The following is a 21,541-nucleotide window of genomic DNA, read 5'->3' on the forward strand; positions in this document are numbered from 1 at the left end:
GTATTTATCGCGTACACATTTAATAACATCATAAGGTACGTATTTCGTGATTTTTGAGATGGTTCGTAGTCGCTCATTTTAATTTTACTTGGAAATTATTATTGAAAAATCTAAATGTAACCCTATTTGATGAAGCAAGGCGTACACGGAAAAAATAAAATGAGATCTTGACGCGAAGCTACATTTGTACCCTTCACAATTTAATGCTAAGCAATTTATCCGATTGAACAAAAGGTACGAAATAGCAGAAAAAGGTATTAGAGGTCAGAGAAACGGCAATAAGAATTTCTGGTGGATTTATAATGGATACCGGCATTTTGTAGAAAGGATAGTAAAAACTCTTGATTATTACATCTTAATTTGCAACTTAAATACAGGAAATGGAATAATTAGTGATTATGCACGCTTTATATACAAACTTATTGCTTTTTCTTTATTCTTTACAATCTCTTGTATGTTTGTGTGAACTATCGTTTTTTCGAGATACAGTGTAACGTCAGAATGTTAACAAACATGCAAACACAATATATTCAAATCCAGATGTAAAACATACATAAAACTGGATTGTAAATAATTTATTTAAAAAATATTCCATTCGGTTACGACCCAGGAGGCAGTATAAAGTAGAAAGGTCACGAAATGTATTATAGCTCTCTAGGGTTCACCGACAGATAATTTCAAACTTTACATCCAACCCTTTTGGAGAGCTTACGCTCATTTGTCATCCAATTTTTTCGTATAATTCCGTTCGTTATTTCACTTGAAAGAATTTATTTTTTTTTGTCTTATTATTGCTGTCAATTTATTTTTACTATTACTGTTTTTTTTATAATAAAAGAATTATAAAATTTAGAAGGGTGTAGGTCACTCAAATATATTGTCTAGCTACACAACAAAATGTACGTAGTGCGATCCATGAGTTCTTAGCATAACAGAAAGAAAAGTCATAAATAACAAAAATTATGATTCTTCTTCTCTTTTTATTCTCAGAACGTATGACTAAAGCTTCTGCGCCAGCCAAAATGTTCGGGGACGAGATCAGGTCATTATGGTGGTTGTTTAAACTCTGTGAAGCCACATATGTGTACAGTAGCTTTGGAGAGCGAAGCATTCTGGCATGGAGAATTGTCATGAAGCAAGCGCGGCTGATTTTACCACGTCTTTGTTCGATAATTGTTTGACACAACAGCCTTAGTAAGTCAAGAGTAGTATGCCACGGTCAGGGTTGTATTTGATTCCGTAAAGTCAATCAAAACGATACCCTTGCAATCCTAAAATATTGTAGCCAACTTTTTTGGTGCTTTTTTTGGCTCAGACTCTCCTTTCCGATAATTCTTAATGGAATCTCTTTTGGATGTCAATTAATCGGATTACACTTTCGTGGTTCTCGTGGCAAAGCTTTAAAAATCGCTTACAAAATATTCCACTCGACGTTGCTTTTACTTTGTGTTGAGAATTCCGGGCACCCTCTTTGCATTAATTTTTATCATAAGTAAATGCTCATGAAAGATCCTTGGATAACTTTTAATTGTCGTTCTGTGCTCCAATTTCTTTTGTTTGTAAGTGCCCTTCACCAACAACTATTTATAATTGTTGAAAACGATGGACACAAGTCATTACCAAGTCAAGAATTTGAAAAAACCGTCAGAGTCATTTTGAGATATTTTTAAAAATAACTCGACTGAGTGGTCGTTCAAGCTCTACTATAATAAAATGGATCGAGGCAAGCAGTAAGTTGAAACTTTGAGTAAAGTTTGTTGAGACTTGTCACCGATACTGACACGTGCATCAAGATTATTGCGAATGCACTGTATTTACAAGGGTTGTTACTCAAGTTTTGAGGTATGGCAACAATGTGAATATTTCAAATCTGACATTGCCATCATAAAGTTTGACATTTTTAATGGTGAACGTACTTGTGTGATCATACGAGTGCTATTTGAGTTGTTTATATATACTTGAAACATTTATGTTGATCAAAAAATTGAATCAAATCGTAACAGCAGTGTGCCGATCAACTAGCTTCGACTTTTGGTGATGAAGCACCATCTATGTTTCGCTGGTTTTCCGAATTCAATCGTGTTCGCACTTTGCTGCGGGATGAATTTCGTGAAAATAGTCAGTTGTGTCAGAAAAATTAATGCTGACGTCTATAAGATCATGACAGGCGACGAATCATGGATCTATGCATATGAATCCTAAACTTGACAACAATAGACTGTATGGGTCTTTCAATACGAACGAAATCCAACAAACGTTGGTCGCGCACAATGCACGAAACAAATGTCTGTTTGAGCAACGTAGAACGGTCAATTTGTTTGCCTAAAGTGGTCGAAAAAAATCAGGGAAACCAATCGCAGAAGACAAATCATTCTCTACCACGACAATGCGAACTTTCACACATCAGTTCAAACAAAAACATTTTTGTACAGTCAAACATAGAATCGATGGGCCGCCTTTTTGGCACCCATGATTTTTTCGACAATTTGTTCAAACGTATAGAAAAGTGTATTGATCTTAATAGAGAATATTTTGAAAAACAAAGCCATATCCAATAATGACTGTTTTTATTTTTCTATCACAAAAGTAACAACCGTCGTACTATATGAGGCCAAGATCTCATGGACCGCACTACATACATGGCTGTCAATTTTTTTTCTTTCTGTACACTATTAATATAGGTATTGGTAATTTTGACATGACGATCCTTTTTTCTAAACGAGCAGTTAATAAACCCTTAAAGGGTACAGGACAGTTAAGACAAGTTTTCTCCACTTTCCACGTTGTGTTGAAAACATTGTTGGTGTGTACATCTTGGAATTTATGTTAAGTGCGCGTGGAAAAAGTAAAGAAAATTTAGTGGCATTACATTAAGATGCACAAAGGAAGGAACTTTTATATCAGAAATTGTGTGGACAAATTAATCACGACCATCTTGACTTTGAAGTACGATGTGGCTTAACAGATATTGAACATTCACCATATAGTGCTGATCTAGCCCCGTCCGACTATTTTATGTACGAAAAGCTGAAGGCCCAATTAAGGAGTGGAAGATTTGACAGCTACAATGAAATTGAACAGGCGAGGTACGAGCATTTTTACTTTAAAGATACATTAAATTTTTATAGTGGCATAGAAGCTTAAGTTAAACGTTCTGAAAAGTGTGTGAAATAAAGGGAGAATATATTGAAGTAAATAGGACACTTAAAACGGATGAAAAATAATATTGATGTTAAAAAACAACAGAATGGAGACCCTTAGGAAACTGGCCCAAAGGAAACCAAAAAGCCAATGGAAAAGTCAATAATAATACCCAGAACAGGAACGAATGGAGAAAAATAGCAGAAAAAGCCAAAACATGCAATGAACTTTAGTTTAAAAAAGAAAATGGTTGGAATGTGGATTGATTCACCAAAATAAATGAGTCAACAAAGAGCTATTGATTGACCGGTTACTATTTTTATTTATTTATGAACTTTCTTTCTGTTAGGTTAAGGTTTCATGGACGGCAGTACGTAAACCAATAAAAAGTTTGTCTACCGATGAGGACGTCAAGAATACATAATATCCCAATTTGATGTTGGAAAAAAAAACCCATCGGTACAATATATACAGAATATGATCGTATTTATTTTTTATTTCAAAATAATGTTTTTCTCACATAATAAATGAATAGTGAATACCCCCTGCACATAAATGCATAGGAGGGTAGTATCATCTCATCTTTAAAATCCAGGCAATCTCGCCCCTTTAACGTTGTACGAACGCGCGTGAAATCTATAATCGCTTATAGGTAAATTGATTTGATTTATAGTGCATACGTATACCGAGCGAAAGAGAGAGAACGAGAAACAGGGAGCTCCCTTTATGTTTAACAAAGTGACAGGAGAGCGAGGAGTCTGGGTTGTATTATTCGGGTGCAGTCGCTTCATCGATCCATCCGATACAAACGGCGGTCGCCATGGTTACCGCATCCCGAAAACTCGGGAGTTGTGCTGACGTAGAAAGTTCCGTGAGTTTCGCATGTAACCGGAACGGGAAGCAATTTTTTTTAAATATATCATACAAAAAAGATACCGTGAACGTTTGTGAAATATTCTAATGACGGACAGTATAATAAGTCAATTGATTTGAATGAATTGATGAGTCTAGTAGAATTTTTAGAATACCGCTTCCAATCTAGCAGTAGATCTAAATAATAATTTTATTTATCAAAAATTATGCAAGGTAAATAAGTATAAATATAAAATAATTAATAGTTTACTCAAGAGTAAGAGAAATGTGGTAACAATGCACGTATGTCAAAAATGTTTGATTCAATAAATGTCTTCAAAATATTCGTAATTTAGGATATAAAAATGAACAGGTTTGTGGATAGAAAATCATTTTTTCCAAAAATGAGATTTGTAGAAATTATTAAAACAGATAATTGTTTGTTAGATGATTTAATCGTTGTCAAATTTGATTGATTTAAGATCCGAATTAATATCGTCCTTTATCGTTGTGTCAACCAGATGAAAATAAGAATTCATTGAATGAAACAAAAATCTTGATATGGTTTTATAAGGCAATCCTTTGAAAAAGGTTCTTAATAGGGTAGCATGGTTTGAGAAGAAAATTGGATAGTTTATATACAACTTTTATATAATTTTTTTTAATTATTTGATCGATAATTATAGAAAAAAAATATTGAGATTTCGAAAATTTTGTAGGTAGTTTCAACATTTCAGTAAGGCCGCCATATTGCGTGACGTCATAGGTATAAAATAAACATTGAACATATGATACAAAGTAAATACGACAGTTATTCTTTCGGTTATTCTAAAATAATTATTTTTGTTGCCAGGATCATTTTAATGTAAGTTAGATTCAAATTTAACCTATTTTAATATTTTACAGTAATTAAGTTTATTATGCTTTTAATTTGTACGTTAAAAATTATGTAATAATGTAAGAACTTAATCTATAAACGGTTTATTTACTTTATTCTTATATATAAAAAATGTTTTATTTATACGTAACTAATAATTGAAAACTGTATTATAACAGCTCATGCTACGTTGCCGGCAACGATAACCTCGTAAACATAAAGCAGACAACTGTTCAATGTTTTTATTGACCCAATGACGTCATAACTGAAAAGCAATGAGAATCGTTTTCTTATGTAGTTGAAAATTTGAAATTTTTGCAATTTCCAATTAAATATTTAGATATTTTTACACTTTTGATCAAATATTTTATTTTCTGACATTATTTCATATCAAAAAAATACTTTTTGAAAAATGCAAAGTACCTTATTATATTAATCAATTGAACAAAACTCTCGTGAAAATTTTATAGTATTCTATTGTTGCTGAATCGTCTTGATTTAAGTTTCTTTTATTAGTTTATTAGTTAGCGATCTATCAAATTATTCATAGTTGCATTTAAATTTATAAAATAGAATTATAAATTTTACTCTAAGGTCGCACACATAAAGAGAGCAGACTATCCAGCGCCTACTTTAGGCGCGAAAACCGGCGCCGGTTTTTCTGCTGGTGCATGCACAAACGACGTTGATTGCCTGCCACGGATATACTTGTAGTAGACAACATTATTAAATGTACTTGTATTTTACATAACACCCTTATCGATAAGGAAGGATGTCAGAAACACCTAACTGAAGTAGAAATTTTGCAAAAGAATAATGAAAATCAGAGCGCTGGAAAGCAGCTCAAACAGTTAACAGAGATATCTTTACAAAGTGTTTCTCCAATAATCCATTAATTCTCCACAACTAACACAAATTCTTCATGATTATACTGAATTTCTGTTTATGTAATTTACGGTATTATTAATAAAAATCTTATCATCTATTCCCATTTCGCTGCTATCTCGTTCCACAGCTTTTGCGTAACATTTCGATTTCTTTGAGATTTTAGCCTCTTGTCCCACAAGACAGGTCTTCTAAAAATTGCGGGGATCGAAATTTTACTACCCATCAATATTTAACAAATATGTGATCACGTCCGACGATGACAACAATCGACCAAGAATTGAAAATTCATTCAGGTTAAACTTGTTGCAAGTTCAAAAAAGTTTTGTCTTTGTCCATAACCATTGACAGCTAGCTAAATTATCGGCGCTTATCTTCGCCGGTTGCAACCTGCTTTCTTAATGTGTGCGGCCTAATTGTTTTAATCGTTAATTTTCCTGTTTTTTTTTGATATTTCGTGGTTCGTTAACGCATTTTTTTATCGCATTGATGATTTTTTAATCTACATTCTATATACTGAGATGTCTGTCCAATGTAAACACCATCACAATCATCTAAGTTACTAGATATAAAATATTAACTTCTTTTGTTTTTTGGTGTGTGAGATTCAAGTTTAGTAAAATACCATAATATATTTTTGAAATTGAATTTTTTTATCAAAGTTCATTTAAATATATATTGAATTTTATTATAAACAATTTTACTTTCGGCATAGATAAACTATACAATAAAAACATTTTTATTTGCAATTTTTCAATTATTATTCTATTAAATTTACGGTAAAGTTGTCGAAATAGCAGCATTCTTTATACATGATAAAATATTTATTATGCAAAAAATAAACAAAGTCATAACAAACTTCTACGACCAATAAAATTGAAACGAATATCACATTTTTTTATACATAAATGTAACAATAAAAGTTATTATTCAATTGTCAGCAAATGCGCAATATCATTCAAAAACAAATAATACAATAAGGTCGGTGTTTTGTTTTTCATTTATCTATAAATAAAACGAGAATCTAGTGACCTTGGTACAGGATGCTAACACTGCAATACGTACGTTTTTTTCACTGATAACAGGTTATATACTATAGATGAAGCTAAATTTGAGGGAAAGATATAGAGAGAAAAATAGAGGGTGAGAAAGAGAGAAAGGGAGAAACGGAGAAGAAGAGAGAGAGAAAGATATAGAGAAAGAGAGAGGGGTGGAGAGAGAAAGAGGGAAAAAGAAAAAAAAATCGTTGAGTATTTTAGATGAGTTAAGGAAATTATTCATATTGGAGAAGGGATTTATTGGGTTTGGCCCTGATATAGGAAATACTCCTCTGCAGGGCTGGAGTTGTGGTGGATGGTAGAGTGATATGTAATGCAATAGGCCGAAACGAGAACGATGGAAACGAGAGATGGAAACGAGAGATGGAAACGAGAAATGAAAAGAGAGACGCCCGATACAAGAAAAAACGGTTCTTCACAGATATGGTGATATTTTTTTATTGTGGTTTTTTGCATAAAGCCCTGACACGGTAATCAGGATGAAATTGAGAAAAAAATTAAAACAAGATTCGGTCAAACGAACAAACCTCCTTCCAGATTCGAACGAATATTGATAAAGTTTTACTTAGTGGTTATCCTATAAAGACTGTAAAAAAATAACAAGTAGTATATAAGGCGATCTAATAATTTTTACTTGCCAAACATACTAAGTACTTTTCTGTCTCCTTGTATACAAAATATCGTCGAAATTTTCTCCGGTTACCGTTGGTAAATTACGGGTAATATTAAAATCTGGTCAATTCGAAAATGGAAGTTGCCATAAAATAAATCGTACGTCACTAACATACATCCTGCCTGCGGGTGTACGTCCGAACGTGATTTCCATTCGATTTCCTGTTTTATACCTTTGAATCCTTCAAAAATAACACTATTAGAACACTGACAGGCAATTTAGGAATTATATGTGTTAGAAACCTTAATAACTGTAATTTCTTTGAAACGGAAAAAAGCGCGTATTATGAAAAAAAAAAAAAATAATGTATTTGTTTCAGGTTGAATAAGAGTTAGATTGTATTAAAAATTTACGAACAAAAAAATAACCGAAGGTGTTAGTGACTAAGTTTTATCGATTATTTTTCGACAATATTTGTTTTTAAAAGCTATAAAAAAAGAGATTTGTGAGAACCGGTACTTGAAGGAGTTGAGGAAACTGCAACTAATAAACAAAAAATAATATTTCGTCTATTGTCTAGACGAAGAAAATAAATTCTTCTAATGAAGAGATGGAGTTTATTTTTATACCGGATCAGAGCCTTTTGCTTCTCATGGGGTATTCGCATTAGAGACTTAAAAACCTGAGCAAGACAGGTCTAATACACCAAATGAGAAATGAAAATTAATAAAATATAATGTCACGAAGGCACCAAATTCTCAAATTAGATTAATATTTAAATAAAAAATAGTTCACAATCTTTTTAATATCAAAAACCATGCTAAAGTTATATTATGTCGCATATTTGCTATCAAGAAATACATAGACTAATACCAGTTTCAAAGGATCAATTTCGTAATTCGTGTAAGCCCTTTAGTGAGAACAACAAAAAGAGCTTATCCAAAGAACAGCTCTTTTAATAACAAAAATGAACGTTTACATAAAAAAATTTTAATATGCCCGTCTACTTTTCAGCAAAATCTCATTTAAAAACACAAAAGAAAATGGGGAAAATACTTCAACGGCGACATAAAAGTGGAAACGCTACCAGAGTTTCAATTAGGGCGTCTGAGTGGGGCAGTGGGACTGAACGTTCACGAGTAGTTTAATAGGAGTCTTGGGAAAGCTTTTCGAAATCATTGCCACGTTCCCTTTGCGGATGTAATGTCGTTTTGGAGATTAGATACAGCTCTTAAACATACGTGACTTATGTACTCAAGTAAATATAAATTTCGTTTATATTTTAATATTTGTCATAAAATAGAAGAGCTCGTTTATAATAGATAAAATAGAATATTTGGAAATAAGGAAAGTATCCAATTGAAAATAGGATTCGGGAAACTCAAAGACATCGAATCAAATAATGATTAACGTGTAATGTCATCGACATTTATTGACTAATGACAAATAATAGAATGGTATTAAAAAGTAACTTATCAATTTGACCAACTATCATCAACTGTTTACATAGGACAGACGTCCTAGTGTTAAGTAATGAGATTAAGAAGTCATTTTGCCCACCTCATAGTCCATTCATTAAATTTCAAAATAATACACTTGTCAAGCGAAGATCGATTTGTCTTAAAATCAAAAATAATAGTGAGCGTTATTTTTTTTACTTTATACGAGCGCATGTTTATACTTTGTCGGCGAGTACGACAAATTTACCCCCTGAGACGCAATAACGTGCTGTGATTTATACTTTTTGACCCAAAACATCTTTTTGTGAAGTTCGTATACGGATTGATTTCGTTCTAGCGAACTCGGCAATAATCGCAAGTCTTCGTAGTCTAGGCGAAGTAACCATAACATTGCCGTCAAATTACAAATACCTCGTAATGTAGATTGTAATGTGAAAAAATGTGCATCCATCAGGAGCGATAGAAAACGTTCAGGAACACACAACCCACAACCGCTGAAGATAAGCGTATTGTATTGATCAGTAAACGTGATCGACGACTAACGGGTCCACAGATAGGAGCTATAAGATTAATTAATCTAGGAATCTAGGGAGATTTAGAGAAGCTGGCAGTGAGGAAACAACTTTTGAGATGTCAAAATAAATAACATTAAGAGGTTGCAGAGGGATAAAAAACATAAAAATTGGAAGCACGAAAAGTGGGAAAGAGTTTTATGGAGTTATGAGTCAAAGTTTGAGGTAATAGTGCGCAGGTCAAAGAAAGTACGTAGGTTGTATTCATGTGTAATCTCGACTGTAAACACGACAGAGGCTCGGTGATGGTTTGGAGGAAGGACAGATTGAATATCTGGAAAATTTGGAGGGATTTTAAAGAGAGATATAAAAAATAAAAATACGTTTTGGCCAGCATTTGATAGGAAAAAAAAATTTTCCAGCACGACAACGATCCCAAGCATTCAACTTCAACCCGATTGAGTTGTTATGAGACAAATTCTTAAATACGTATATTCTTTGAAATATAAATATTTTTGAATTAGAAAACAACTATGTTTCTGGTTGATACCGCGCCGAGTCGATTGATCTTTTTTAGTCGATACCGAAATTTTCAGTTGCCGTGTTCGATAATTCAGAGCAATCTAACATCTTCTCGTAATTGGAAGTAAGATTGACACTAGACACTATGCATATTCCCAAATGATCTGATGAGATCCAACTAGGTCGAAATCGCTCAGCGAATTTCGATTTTCCCCTTGTAATTATAAAACATTAAACACGAGCTGTTGATAGATGCACATAACATCACTCTACCCCCTTTAGATTGGGGTTCATGAAAAATTTTGTAAATGCACTTAAAAAAAACAGTGATGCTGTCCGATAGTCACAAAAAATCTTTCCAAACATTACAGAGGGAAAACTAAAAGTTGTTGGTTCACAAATCCGTAAAATTATGAAATATTCTCAGTTTGAAATCCTTTCATCATAATAAAAAAGCTCTTTGGAAGTCATTCGAAAAGAAAAATTTTTTGGAAAATAAAAAAAGTGAAATTGTTACAGACTTATTGGAAAATTTTCATTAGATGGGAGTAGACATGTCATTAAAGATTCATTTGGTGTTTTTCCCTGAAAACGTAAGAAGTATGAGTAACGAACAAGGGTAACGTTTTCATCGAGATTTAAAGGTTTTCGATGAAAGATATGTTAGCGAATTACTGTTGTTACTATTAGAAGAAAAACTATTTCAAAAAGTTAAAAAAAGGAAGCGGAAATTAGTCATTTTTTACTTTTTTTTAGTAATAATACCAAAATAATGTATTTCAGTTAAGTTAATAAATATTCCTTAAACCGGACGTGACAGAATTTTTTTATTATTTTTGCTGGATAAACTGCACTTTGCTTGTAATAAGAAGAATAATTTTTCGATTATATTTCATATATATTACATAAAAAAAGACGCTTACCTCTTCTGCCACTTCTTTAACGTCCCCGTTCTTCTCGGAATCCTTTGCGGGTTTCGATTTGTCTTTCTTGGAAAAAGATATACTCCTAAACGACCATTTCTTTTTCTTCTTTTCTTTTTGCTTCTTTGCTTCCGCCGTTTCTTCTACTTTATTTTCTGTACTTTCCGGCGATTTTTCCGTTTCATTCAAATTATCTCCTACGGATTCCGAATCGGGTGTTTTAGCATCTTCCGATTCCGATACGCCGTTCTCTTTAACTTCTGCTACTTCTTTTTCGGCATCTTCTTTCTCGGCGGTGAGTTCTTTCGCGGTTTCATCTTTTTCCTACAATAAAAATCAAACGAATTCATTAATTATCGAGTTTTTAATAATAAAATGGTTATTATGAAAGGCTAGGTTCAATATTGATTATGCCCATTTTGTTAATATTTTTATTATTAATTTGCTGCCGATTTGGGACAATCGTGTTGGATTTGTAACACGAGAGGATATTGCTAATGCTGGTTGCCAACGGATGATCCGATTGGTGCAGCAAATTTTGGAGCTGATGATATTCAACGCCTCCTACATCGTTGGCAGCGTGTGATAATAGCAGCAGAGTTCTAATTTGAGAGTCTTTAGGCAAAAGTTTGTCACATCAACATTATTTAGCACCGTGAAGGCGGTGACATATAAATATATAAATTGTATAAGCATATTTCAGTGTTTTTGATTGATAGTACATGTAGTAACATATTGTCATTTAGTCTCTACACGTAATAATAATGATGTAACATAAAAAAGACCTAACCCCTTGTTTTTGAGTTGTAGGTCTTATGCATTCAAAATTCATAATGTTCGATAAAAAATTTAGATAATTTCTGTTCTGATTTCGCAACATTAAAAGCCTATAATTCAGGAACAAGGATTCATATGAGAATTTTTTCACATTTCACATCATATTTTCCCTACTCACTGCCGAATTTTTTGCATCAAGTCCCGGAATATCCTGTATATGTTATATTTTCGAAGCGGACTGGTATCTCCAAGAAAAAAAATAGTCGTCATGACTTTTGTTCCAGCCCTCGTGTGTGGAAAAGCGCGTGTTGTAGTTTAAATATCAAACATCTCAATTTCAACAGCTCTGTTAATTGTAGTTAATATGCCAGATAAATTTCATGCGAATGCTCTAAATTGAACAAGGATGTTTATCTTTTCAGACGTTTATATTCCAATTATGTTAAAATGAAAATGTGGTTAACAACCAACGCGATATGACGGTTCAACATTCTTGAATTACTGTAAATTCGACCATGGCTCGCCAACCATATGAGTAAAAAATTATACTTTCTGTTCTGGTATTTAGGTTAATCAATCAATCAATACAACAATTCGTTAATTTGAAATATGTTTATTGATCAACACTATTATTATAAGCTCATAATTCAACAGCTTGGCGCCCTTTAATGTAGTCTATTAGTGTCTAGGTCATAAAACAGTCTACATGAATTTATTAGTAAAAAATAACTTCCGTTGCTCGCGCTTACAGAATAATTATTGTTCTTTAATAACACTTTTTAAAAACTGGTCCGAGTAAAAGTACCCCTATCGACTATCAGTGTGGCAAGTAAGCTGAAATTCCTGGAACAATTGGTGACATTCATACTGACGCGCGTTTCGATAATCAAGTTAGCGTCTTCAGAGACTGAAGGTAAACTGGTTATCGAAATGCACGTCATACGGTGTAATTGTGAGTGTTGATGTAAACAGTGTATTCAGTAGAGCAATTATTATTACCCAATTATAAGTAAATATATTAATGCTGGGACAAAGTTCTAAAATTGGATATATAAATCAATCTGCTTTAAAAAGCAAGAAATTACATATAAATGAAAAAGTCATAAATACATTATGGGGTTCCTTGTATTAATTATAATGCTTTTTATATGGGACCGATATCCTTATATTGAGAAAATAGATAGAGAAGTCAACCCAGAGGATGAAGCAAACTGCATGAGTAAAACAAAAAATTCAAAGAGAGAAAGAAGAACGCTAGCTTTAGAAACGGTTGCCAAAACTTTTCAGGAGCCCGTTTGTTAATTCTGATACTTATTTTATTGGTACTCATTTTATATGTAAAATTCCTGAGCTCTTTTTTACTATAAAAACTCATTGTTTGCAGTAAAATTTCATTGTTTTTTTCAATATTTCATTTTACTCAACTTATTTTAATAAATCAATATTTTTTTGTGAAATTTTGTTTTTATAACAAAATTGAAATGTACTTTGTGAAGTAATGAATTTTTGTTTTGAGAATCTATTCCTCCTGTAAAACAATCATTGTAAAACTTGTATTTTTCATTATAAACTTAGATATTTTCTTCGTAAGATTGAATGTTCCTTAAAAAAACTGAAATTTAGGTTTTCGTTGGACTATTTACCATAAAGCTTAATATTTTTTGTTAAATTCCGTTTTTCCAAGTGAAAATATGTGAAATTCTATTTTTTTCTGCAAAAGTTGAATCAACTTGTGAAATTTTGATTATTTCTAGTGAATTGTCATTAATTCCAGTCTAACTTGATATCCATTGACAAATCCATTGTAAAATTTCAGTTTTAACTGTGAAACAAGTATTTCACCATAAATTTTGATATTTTTTTGGTAGTAAAATCGGATTTTCACTGTAAAAACTGAACATATGGTTTTTATTCGACTTATTACTATAAAACTAAATATTTTTTATAAATTTTCATTTTTTTAAATGAAAACAAGTAAATTTTTTTTTCGGCAAAAGTTGATTCTTATTTACGAATGCACATTTCTAGCGAAATTTCCATAAATAATTACTAACTTGACATTATCTATTAGAAATAAGTTGTAAAATTTGAGTTTTAACTGTGAAACGAGTATTTCACGATAAAATTTGATATGTTTTCGTAGTAAAATCGGATTTTCACTATAAAATCTGAACCTTTTATTTTTATTCAACATATTACCATAACACAAAATCTATTTTGTGGAATCTCAATTCTTCGTCTGAAATGCCAGTAATTCCTGTTCAACTAGATATTTGTTGGTAAAATATGTATCGTGAAGATCTGTAAATTTGACTTTTTACTGTGAAACGTGTCTTCACCAAGATAGAGTCTCTCCTTTATAAAAATTGATTAAAAATATTTGTAAAATTAAAATTGGCAAAGATAAAACATAAACTTTCAAATTAAAATCATATTTTTAAATAATAGTATGAAAAACGCATTGATTTACTACAAAGAACACCTGAAACTAAGTTGTTGATAGAATATAAATGCGAGACTTGGACGTGCTTTTACACTACCACATACTTCAACTTCCACGTCAATAAAAGTTGTTTCCGTCATTTATTTGTTTTTCAAGATATTCAAATATTAGTTCACTACTATTTAGATTATAATATCAGCGTCATAAGTCATTTTAATGTCAATGCTGTTTCATCTATTACAAATGGAATATTAAAATAGAGAAGATTAAAGGAATAACAAATATTCAAACACCACTCAATATTTAGGGTAGTTGGTTTAATCATTGGCTTTGCTTTGTATTTTCAATTTCAAATAATATCGTGTTTCGCTCATTATCCGTTACGCGATACCTTTGTACATCAATTTGTCATACGGCTTCCACTTTTGTTCAATCGTGGTTGAGTCATTTCAAATTAGGATCATGTCTGCTAAAATTTTAATCGAATTAATTATGCGGTGTCGCATTCGAAGACGATTTTCATTTATTTATTTATTTTGTCATTGCTCACACTTCAATGACCCGCAGCAAAAAGAAAGATCCAGCCACCGCATGAGTCGTTCCATTGTTCATTTGGTATTTTGTCGGGCACACTCGTACAACAATCGAATAGGGTTTGGTGGGTTAGTATCCGTTATCAAGGTCAAGGTTGGTCCATCATAGGAATTTTTAAGAACAGACGAGATCTTAATAATATTTTACACCATTATATAAATAATAACTAATCATTGGATAAATTTATTAACGTTTTTAAATATGTAGGAAATACGGTTAAATCCAGTTTCACTGTATATATTATTATAACCATAAACCACAATATTATAACCATAAATGAGATTATATTGTTATTATTTTTATTAGAATAAATAATTTCAAAATTAATTAGATAAACGCTGTTATTAGTTGCAAGACGTTACGATTTTTTTGACAGTTGTGAATAATGGAAAATGAAAAAACGTACAAGCTTCTACGAGAATGAAAATTTAAAAGATATCCAATTCAATTTAATCGAATCAAAAAAATTAAGGATTTTTATTTGTTTGGCATGGGGGCATTGCGATTTGCAGTATTTCAATCCTAACAAAATCATTGTGAAATGTTAAAATAATTTCGAAGTACGTTTCTTAATCACAAAAATTTTTGTAAACCCAGTAATTATTATTGTTTCTATGGAAAACTGTGATTATGGTTAATTTTGTCTCGTCTGTCTAACGGAATTTCGATAAACAGCCACTTAATTCTAAAAAGTTGATTCATTTCCTTCGTTAATAACTTCATTTTATGTAACTTAATCTCTTATACTAGAATAAAGTCAACAAGGGTATTTGTATTAGGCGTTGAAATGTAGATATTCTTTTCCTCTGCTATTATTCTCAATTTTCCGCTCTTTCTGTCGGAAAAGTTCAAAACATGTCAATTTTCTCGGGTCAGCTAAACTGAAAATCTCAATTTGCAGCTCTCTCAATAGAAATATGTCGGACAACATTTTTTGACATTATTTACAGTCGATTTATCTGAAAATACGGTTATTTATTTTCTATACCGTGACATTTTTTTAGGATTCGGGTGATAAACACGTGAAATTTTAAATGGACATAGAAAAGTGTACCTGGAAGTGGTGTCAGAGACATTTCAAGGTTTTTGTCATGTGTTCACTTCTAAATAATTGAATATTTGTAGTAGAAGTGCAGAAGATATTCTTAAAAAAGATGTTTCTCCAAGTTCAGATCCTGCAGTATGAATCTCTCTATCAGGAAAATCAATATTAGACAACGAAATGCGGTACCTCTGAAAAATAAGAAGAGCCGATGTTTGGGTTCCTCTAAAACTGCCCGAACAAAGCTAACCGATCCAACACATGCAACGTATTGCTTCAATGACACCATACATATCAGTTTCGATTATCCAAAAACGCAAAAGCCGGTGGCAGTCTCCAAATGCCGGAACACTGCGAACCCAAAAAGGCGATTCGGTGTGGATACATATATAAAGATAACAAGGAAAAACTCTTCACGAACAAATGGATCGGTTAAACCAATCTTCAATCGAAACAGGATAATGCACAAAACTGTACCGTGTGTAAAAAAAAACAATGCTTTACGTGATGTACTGCCTCACCCAACATATTCGTCTGATTTAGCACGTTCAGATTTACATTTATTCCTATCGCTAAAACATTTTGTTAGTGGCAAAAAATTTGAATGTTGTCCAAAATGGCATTTCGAGACACTTTATTGAACAACCAGTTGATTTTTATCGGCTTGACTTTATTCTCTTGAAAAGCAACATTACGTTCCAGCCCCTTTGTAATTATTCCGATATATACTAGATAAAATGAATTATAATATTTTCGTAATATATAATTTCAATAATAGATTGTTAAAAAATGATTATGTGCAATTTACAGGCAGGTAGCGACGCGACGTTGAGGTAAAGTCAGTCTATCGGGTAGCCAATGTCAAAGAGGAAATCCGGTTAATGATGAGAATAACGGATACTTCTTTGTTTGCATATAGGGAATTGCGCTCGACAAATTTCGGCGGGCGGCACATCCCCATTTTCGGCGTAATTCAACTGTTTAAAAAACAAGTTAAAAATGACTTTGTGGTATTTTTTTTAATGGAATAGGCGGCGATACGTTTATTACACGGTAGGTGATGATTTTGTGTACGACGCTTGAAATATGGACAATGGCAAAGGAAATTCGAATAGGTAGTTATCTGTGTTTATCAACAAAAAATCTTTATGAGTATTCAAATCGGAATCACGACATATTCTGATTGCTATTCCGTGTTCATTTTTATACTATCATGAATATATTTTACAATTTTTGATTATTTAAATTTTGAAATAATAATTATTGGTAAATAGATTTTAAACACTTAAATAGCGGTTTTTTTCTTGCGAACACGTTTCTCCAATAAAAACCGTCCTTTCGATTGTATTTTTGTTTCTAAGACATAATGATATATCCAAGTTTCATCTACTGTAACAGATCGACGAGCAAACGAGCTTTTGGTCAGTATTAATCATTCGCACTACTCGTATTGCGCAACAGTTTCTTCATGTATATCCTCTCATGTAAAATACTACATACCCATTTGCAATATGGATCTGGGACGATCAGTATCATCCATGATTATAGCTTCACTTCACGTTTTCAGTGAATTTGTAAACATAGAAGAAATTGGTCAACGTTATATTATACAAAACTTTTATTTGAAAGGCTAGATAGATCCCATTCTGGACGAGACTGCTCCTTCGTTACCAACAACAAAATATTGGGTATATCAGAATTTAAACGAGACCGTACGACCTGCGAAGATCAATGTTGAAATGTTGAAGAAAAAATGCACAAAGTGGTACTGGATGATAGTCGACTCAAAGTACGCGAGTTAGCAGACATAGAAGACATATCACAAAGTGCGATACATCTCATATTAACTGAAACTTTGGTGATGAGAAAGCTGTGCGCGAGATAGGTGCCGCGTTTTCTCACAATGGAACAGAAACAGCGTCGTGAAGATGTTTCCATCGAGTGTTTGTCAATGTTTCACAGAAATAAAGCCGCAATTTTGCGCCGTCTCATAACCATGGATGAAACGTGAATCCATCTCTTCACACCCGAAACAAAAGAACAATCATAACAATGGACTGGAAAGGGAGTACCAGCAAAGACCGTTTCATCTGCATCGTCGGCGTCGTTTTTTTAGGATACGCGTGGGATAATTTTAATTGACTATCTTGACCGGTCGGTGGTATAATTCAACCTTTCAAAATAGAAACCGGAATATTATTGTGAATAGTGACCGTTATCGCTCCATGATGACAGACTATTTAATGTTCGCAATTTGTCCCAACAAGATGACACCACCTGCCGAACAGCGTTAAGCCATAGCTTTACTGTGAGGGCAATTTGGTGAACAGATCATTTCACGGTTTGGACCAGTGAATTGGGAGGCTACAACAAGCGACATCACACCTCATGACTTTTTTTTGGGACTATGTAAAGTTCTACGACTAGATTCATTGGCCAAATACCACTCGAAATAAACGCGTCATTGTGAATTGGAAATTTAGAATGGACCTTGTTACCCTTAGTCGCGGAAACATTTCAAAGAAATTATCTTTAAGAAATAATATTGTAAAAAATGGTTACTTCGAATGATAACTAAGATTAAAAAATAAAACCTCAAAAAAAAATACCTCTAATGATTCACCGAATACTAAAAGTTCTATTCGAAATTCGTATAAATGTAACTTCAAAATAATACCCTTGTATCTTGTCAATTCTTTTGAAGGTAAGTGCCCAACTCTACAAAGATGCTTAATATATCTTGGTCGTTTCCCAGTTGGCGACCTTAAGTATAAATTTAAAATACACAGCTGCCTGCGGTATTAAGAGTAAACTTGTTCAAGGTCGAACGGTCGAAGAACGACATCTTCTGAAGATAGGGCCTCTGGGCTGTATTACTCTACACCCGGCAACTAAGCGGTTGCCATGTAAATATATTTAATGCAAAAATAACAATGAAACGTTCACAAAATGAAGTTAGTCAAAAGTTTTTACAGCAAATGTTTCAATCGATTTATCATATAAAGAAAATAAATAAGAAACAAAACTGAGTTATTTTAGGACTACATAAACAAGTGTTTTCAGAAATATACATTCTCGACCTATTTTGAAATGATATTGTATGAGACTTACAAATAAATAATAGAATAAGATAAATATTTGTATATTAGTTAAACATAAATATACAGGATGGCTCAAAATACGTATAAAATACTTATACATAATTTTCTTTTGTTTCTAGAATAAATAATCTGAGCAGGAAAACTTAGGACCTACTATAAGAAGGAAAAATGAAGATACCGTGATGGGAAAAAGAAATATCACTCGGCCAGGCCGTTATAATTTAACCGCATCGTAGAGAATTAGACCACGAGTTCCGTACTTATAATAGTACATTCGGGGGACAAGCGTCTTAGCAGCTGAGGATATCAACGTCTCATGCCTCAGCTCAATCTCAAGAGAAACTACAACAGACTCGTCTATTACAGGACCTGATCTCAAATTACAGCTCTGAAGATACTGTTTAATCGACTGATGGGATACTGTTTCAAATTGTCTGGTCAAGTAAACAGGTACTGGGTCTAAGAAAACTCACGTATTATCTACCTACACGTATGATAATGAGACCAATATTCCCGTTGGAGGTATTAGTTTGGAGTACTAGAACCGGTTTGAACATCATGAGAAAGCGTGAAGGAAAAAACATCACTCATGAAGTTTAGAGGAGTCACACAGGGAGAAACAGAATCCAGATGTTGATCAAATTTAGGAAGAAATACCAAAAAGATAAACTTTGAGAAAGAATTTACCTCCAAAGGAAGCTGTACAAATAAATTGAATTAACATTGAAGCGTACACAGATTATCATGAGATCTAAGCAGATTTGGGAAGTTACTTTGGCTAAATAAAAAGAAAAAGTTACTCTTCAATGGGTTACGAGACAAATTAGAGTGGAGAGAGGAGAATAGAAAGAAAGACTTGCTAAAGTATGAGCGGATAAACCGTTCGTGCTACTTGAACCTTTGCATGGAATTGGCTAAAGGAGAATAGAGAAAACGCTAGAAAAGGATGTCATAGTTACTGGAATAATCTATATAGCCTGAGACATGGTTGAGAAACTATAACCAAAAAAGGTTTGATAGATTCTATTATGTAGAAGACGAAGCTTCTATCCTCTTTCTTTCGAAGTGAGGGAAACTAAGGAAAATAAAAAATGAAGATCTTTCGAAGCTAGAACAAAACCACATCCTGAACTTCCCGAAAGGAGTGAGATTAATAGTTAAGCTATAAATACTGAGCATCCTGCCACTGTTAGTGTCACGAGTCCTGATGGCTCAGGTATCTGGATATGTCGTGCCACAACTAAAATTTTTCTTTCATCCGTGGCCCTATCGCATTATTATTGAAGTTGATATCTAAGAAATTCTGAGGCATTGAAAGGGGAAACAGGATGCACTGAGTTGCCTCTGCGTTGCTCAGTCTTTAATCCGATGGATTTTCTTTTATTGGGGATTAATGAAGGGCAATATTTATTTTAGAAGATCCATTAAAGTTAACAAATTGCATCCAAGCTGGGTTTAAGGATATTATGAAAAAAATTGTCTCACACTGTTTTTGATGGTATAGATGGACATTTTGACATTTTTGGAATTAATTATATGATTATACTAATACATGCAATTGTTGTATATACAACTACAAAATTTCTTTTGCATGCTGTATAAACGAATTGGTGTGTTAAGGACCTTATTTATGATACAAATTTATTGAATATTTCAGCACAAAACCCATTTTGTAGCAAGTATCTTATTATTATTCTCTCCAGTTTTCTTTTTTTCCCATTATTCGAGAAATATAATTTCACTCCGTCTTGAGGAGAATAGAAACGAGAAATCATCGCTAACTTTCGAGAGTGACGTTCCACCCCAGGGCTGTACGTAAAATTGATATTTAATGATGGGGAGAAGTTGCAGTGAGTTTTATCAGTTGAGAAAACTTTTATAAAATTATTATTCGGTTAATCTATGGAGAGAGTTATTTTTTATGGGAGAGTCGAGCGGTGCTACAACTCAGGTAAGTACGGAAGAGAGTTCCAAAATACAAAAGGAGAATAACATCTATTTATTTTGTGAGTTTGATGACACACTCACAACTATACCCGCCCACCCAATTACCTGCTTATCTAGTAAATAATGAACGAAAAGAAAACACTTCCTTCAAACCTTGTTTGGTCGTTCGGTTTTTCTTTTTTCAGCATGAATCAATCACCATAGACTCAGACCTGCAGAGGAGAAATTCCTGTATCTGGGCCAATTCCAATGAATCCTCCTCACTATCAAAAATTTCCTCATTCCACCCAAAATAAGTCCAACGAATCTCTCTATCTAATTATGCAGGTAGACAAGTGTTCTCGTATTTCTCTGTAGCTAAATGAAAATTTATTCTATTTATGAACACTTCTAGCGAAGTTTCTGCTTCGTTTTAATATTTTTATTTCATGATAATAAACTTGAGTAAGTTTGGTTTGCTCTCTAATCTATCCCTAGGGGTGAACGTATGCCTTTAGGTTTCTATGAATTGTTTATGCTTTGACAAAATTTTGGTTCAACTCAGATTAAGCAATTCTTTATCAATCTTCACTTAATTCTTGAAGATTTCCTCCATTGTCAATTCTATATCTAATTTAAGTTTTTTTTTTAAATATTTTTTGAAGAACTATATTCAACAGTTGAGGTAAAATTATCGTTTTGTTTTACGCGGTGTCTAATTCAAATTAGATTTGGTAATCGATACGAGGTATGTCCGTAAAATAGTCATATTTCTTACTAAAGCGACTGTATACCGCAGCGCGCGTTCGGGCGTA

The 21,541-nt window shown here is 32.8% G+C and overlaps 1 protein-coding gene across 4 annotated transcripts in view; it reads right to left on the reverse strand.

The window, feature by feature from the left end:
* LOC130902757 (cell surface glycoprotein 1-like) overlaps positions 1–21,541 on the reverse strand; it is a 168,481-nt gene that overhangs the window by 72,776 nt on the left and 74,164 nt on the right. For all 4 annotated transcript variants that reach the window (XM_057815033.1, XM_057815031.1, XM_057815032.1 and 1 more), the window contains one exon: positions 10,844–11,167. In XM_057815033.1, the coding sequence (XP_057671016.1) occupies positions 10,844–11,167 (324 nt within the window). The remainder of the gene's footprint in view (positions 1–10,843; positions 11,168–21,541) is intronic.

This window comes from Diorhabda carinulata, chromosome X (genome assembly GCF_026250575.1).
Source record: "Diorhabda carinulata isolate Delta chromosome X, icDioCari1.1, whole genome shotgun sequence".
Lineage (NCBI taxonomy): Eukaryota > Metazoa > Arthropoda > Insecta > Coleoptera > Chrysomelidae > Diorhabda > Diorhabda carinulata.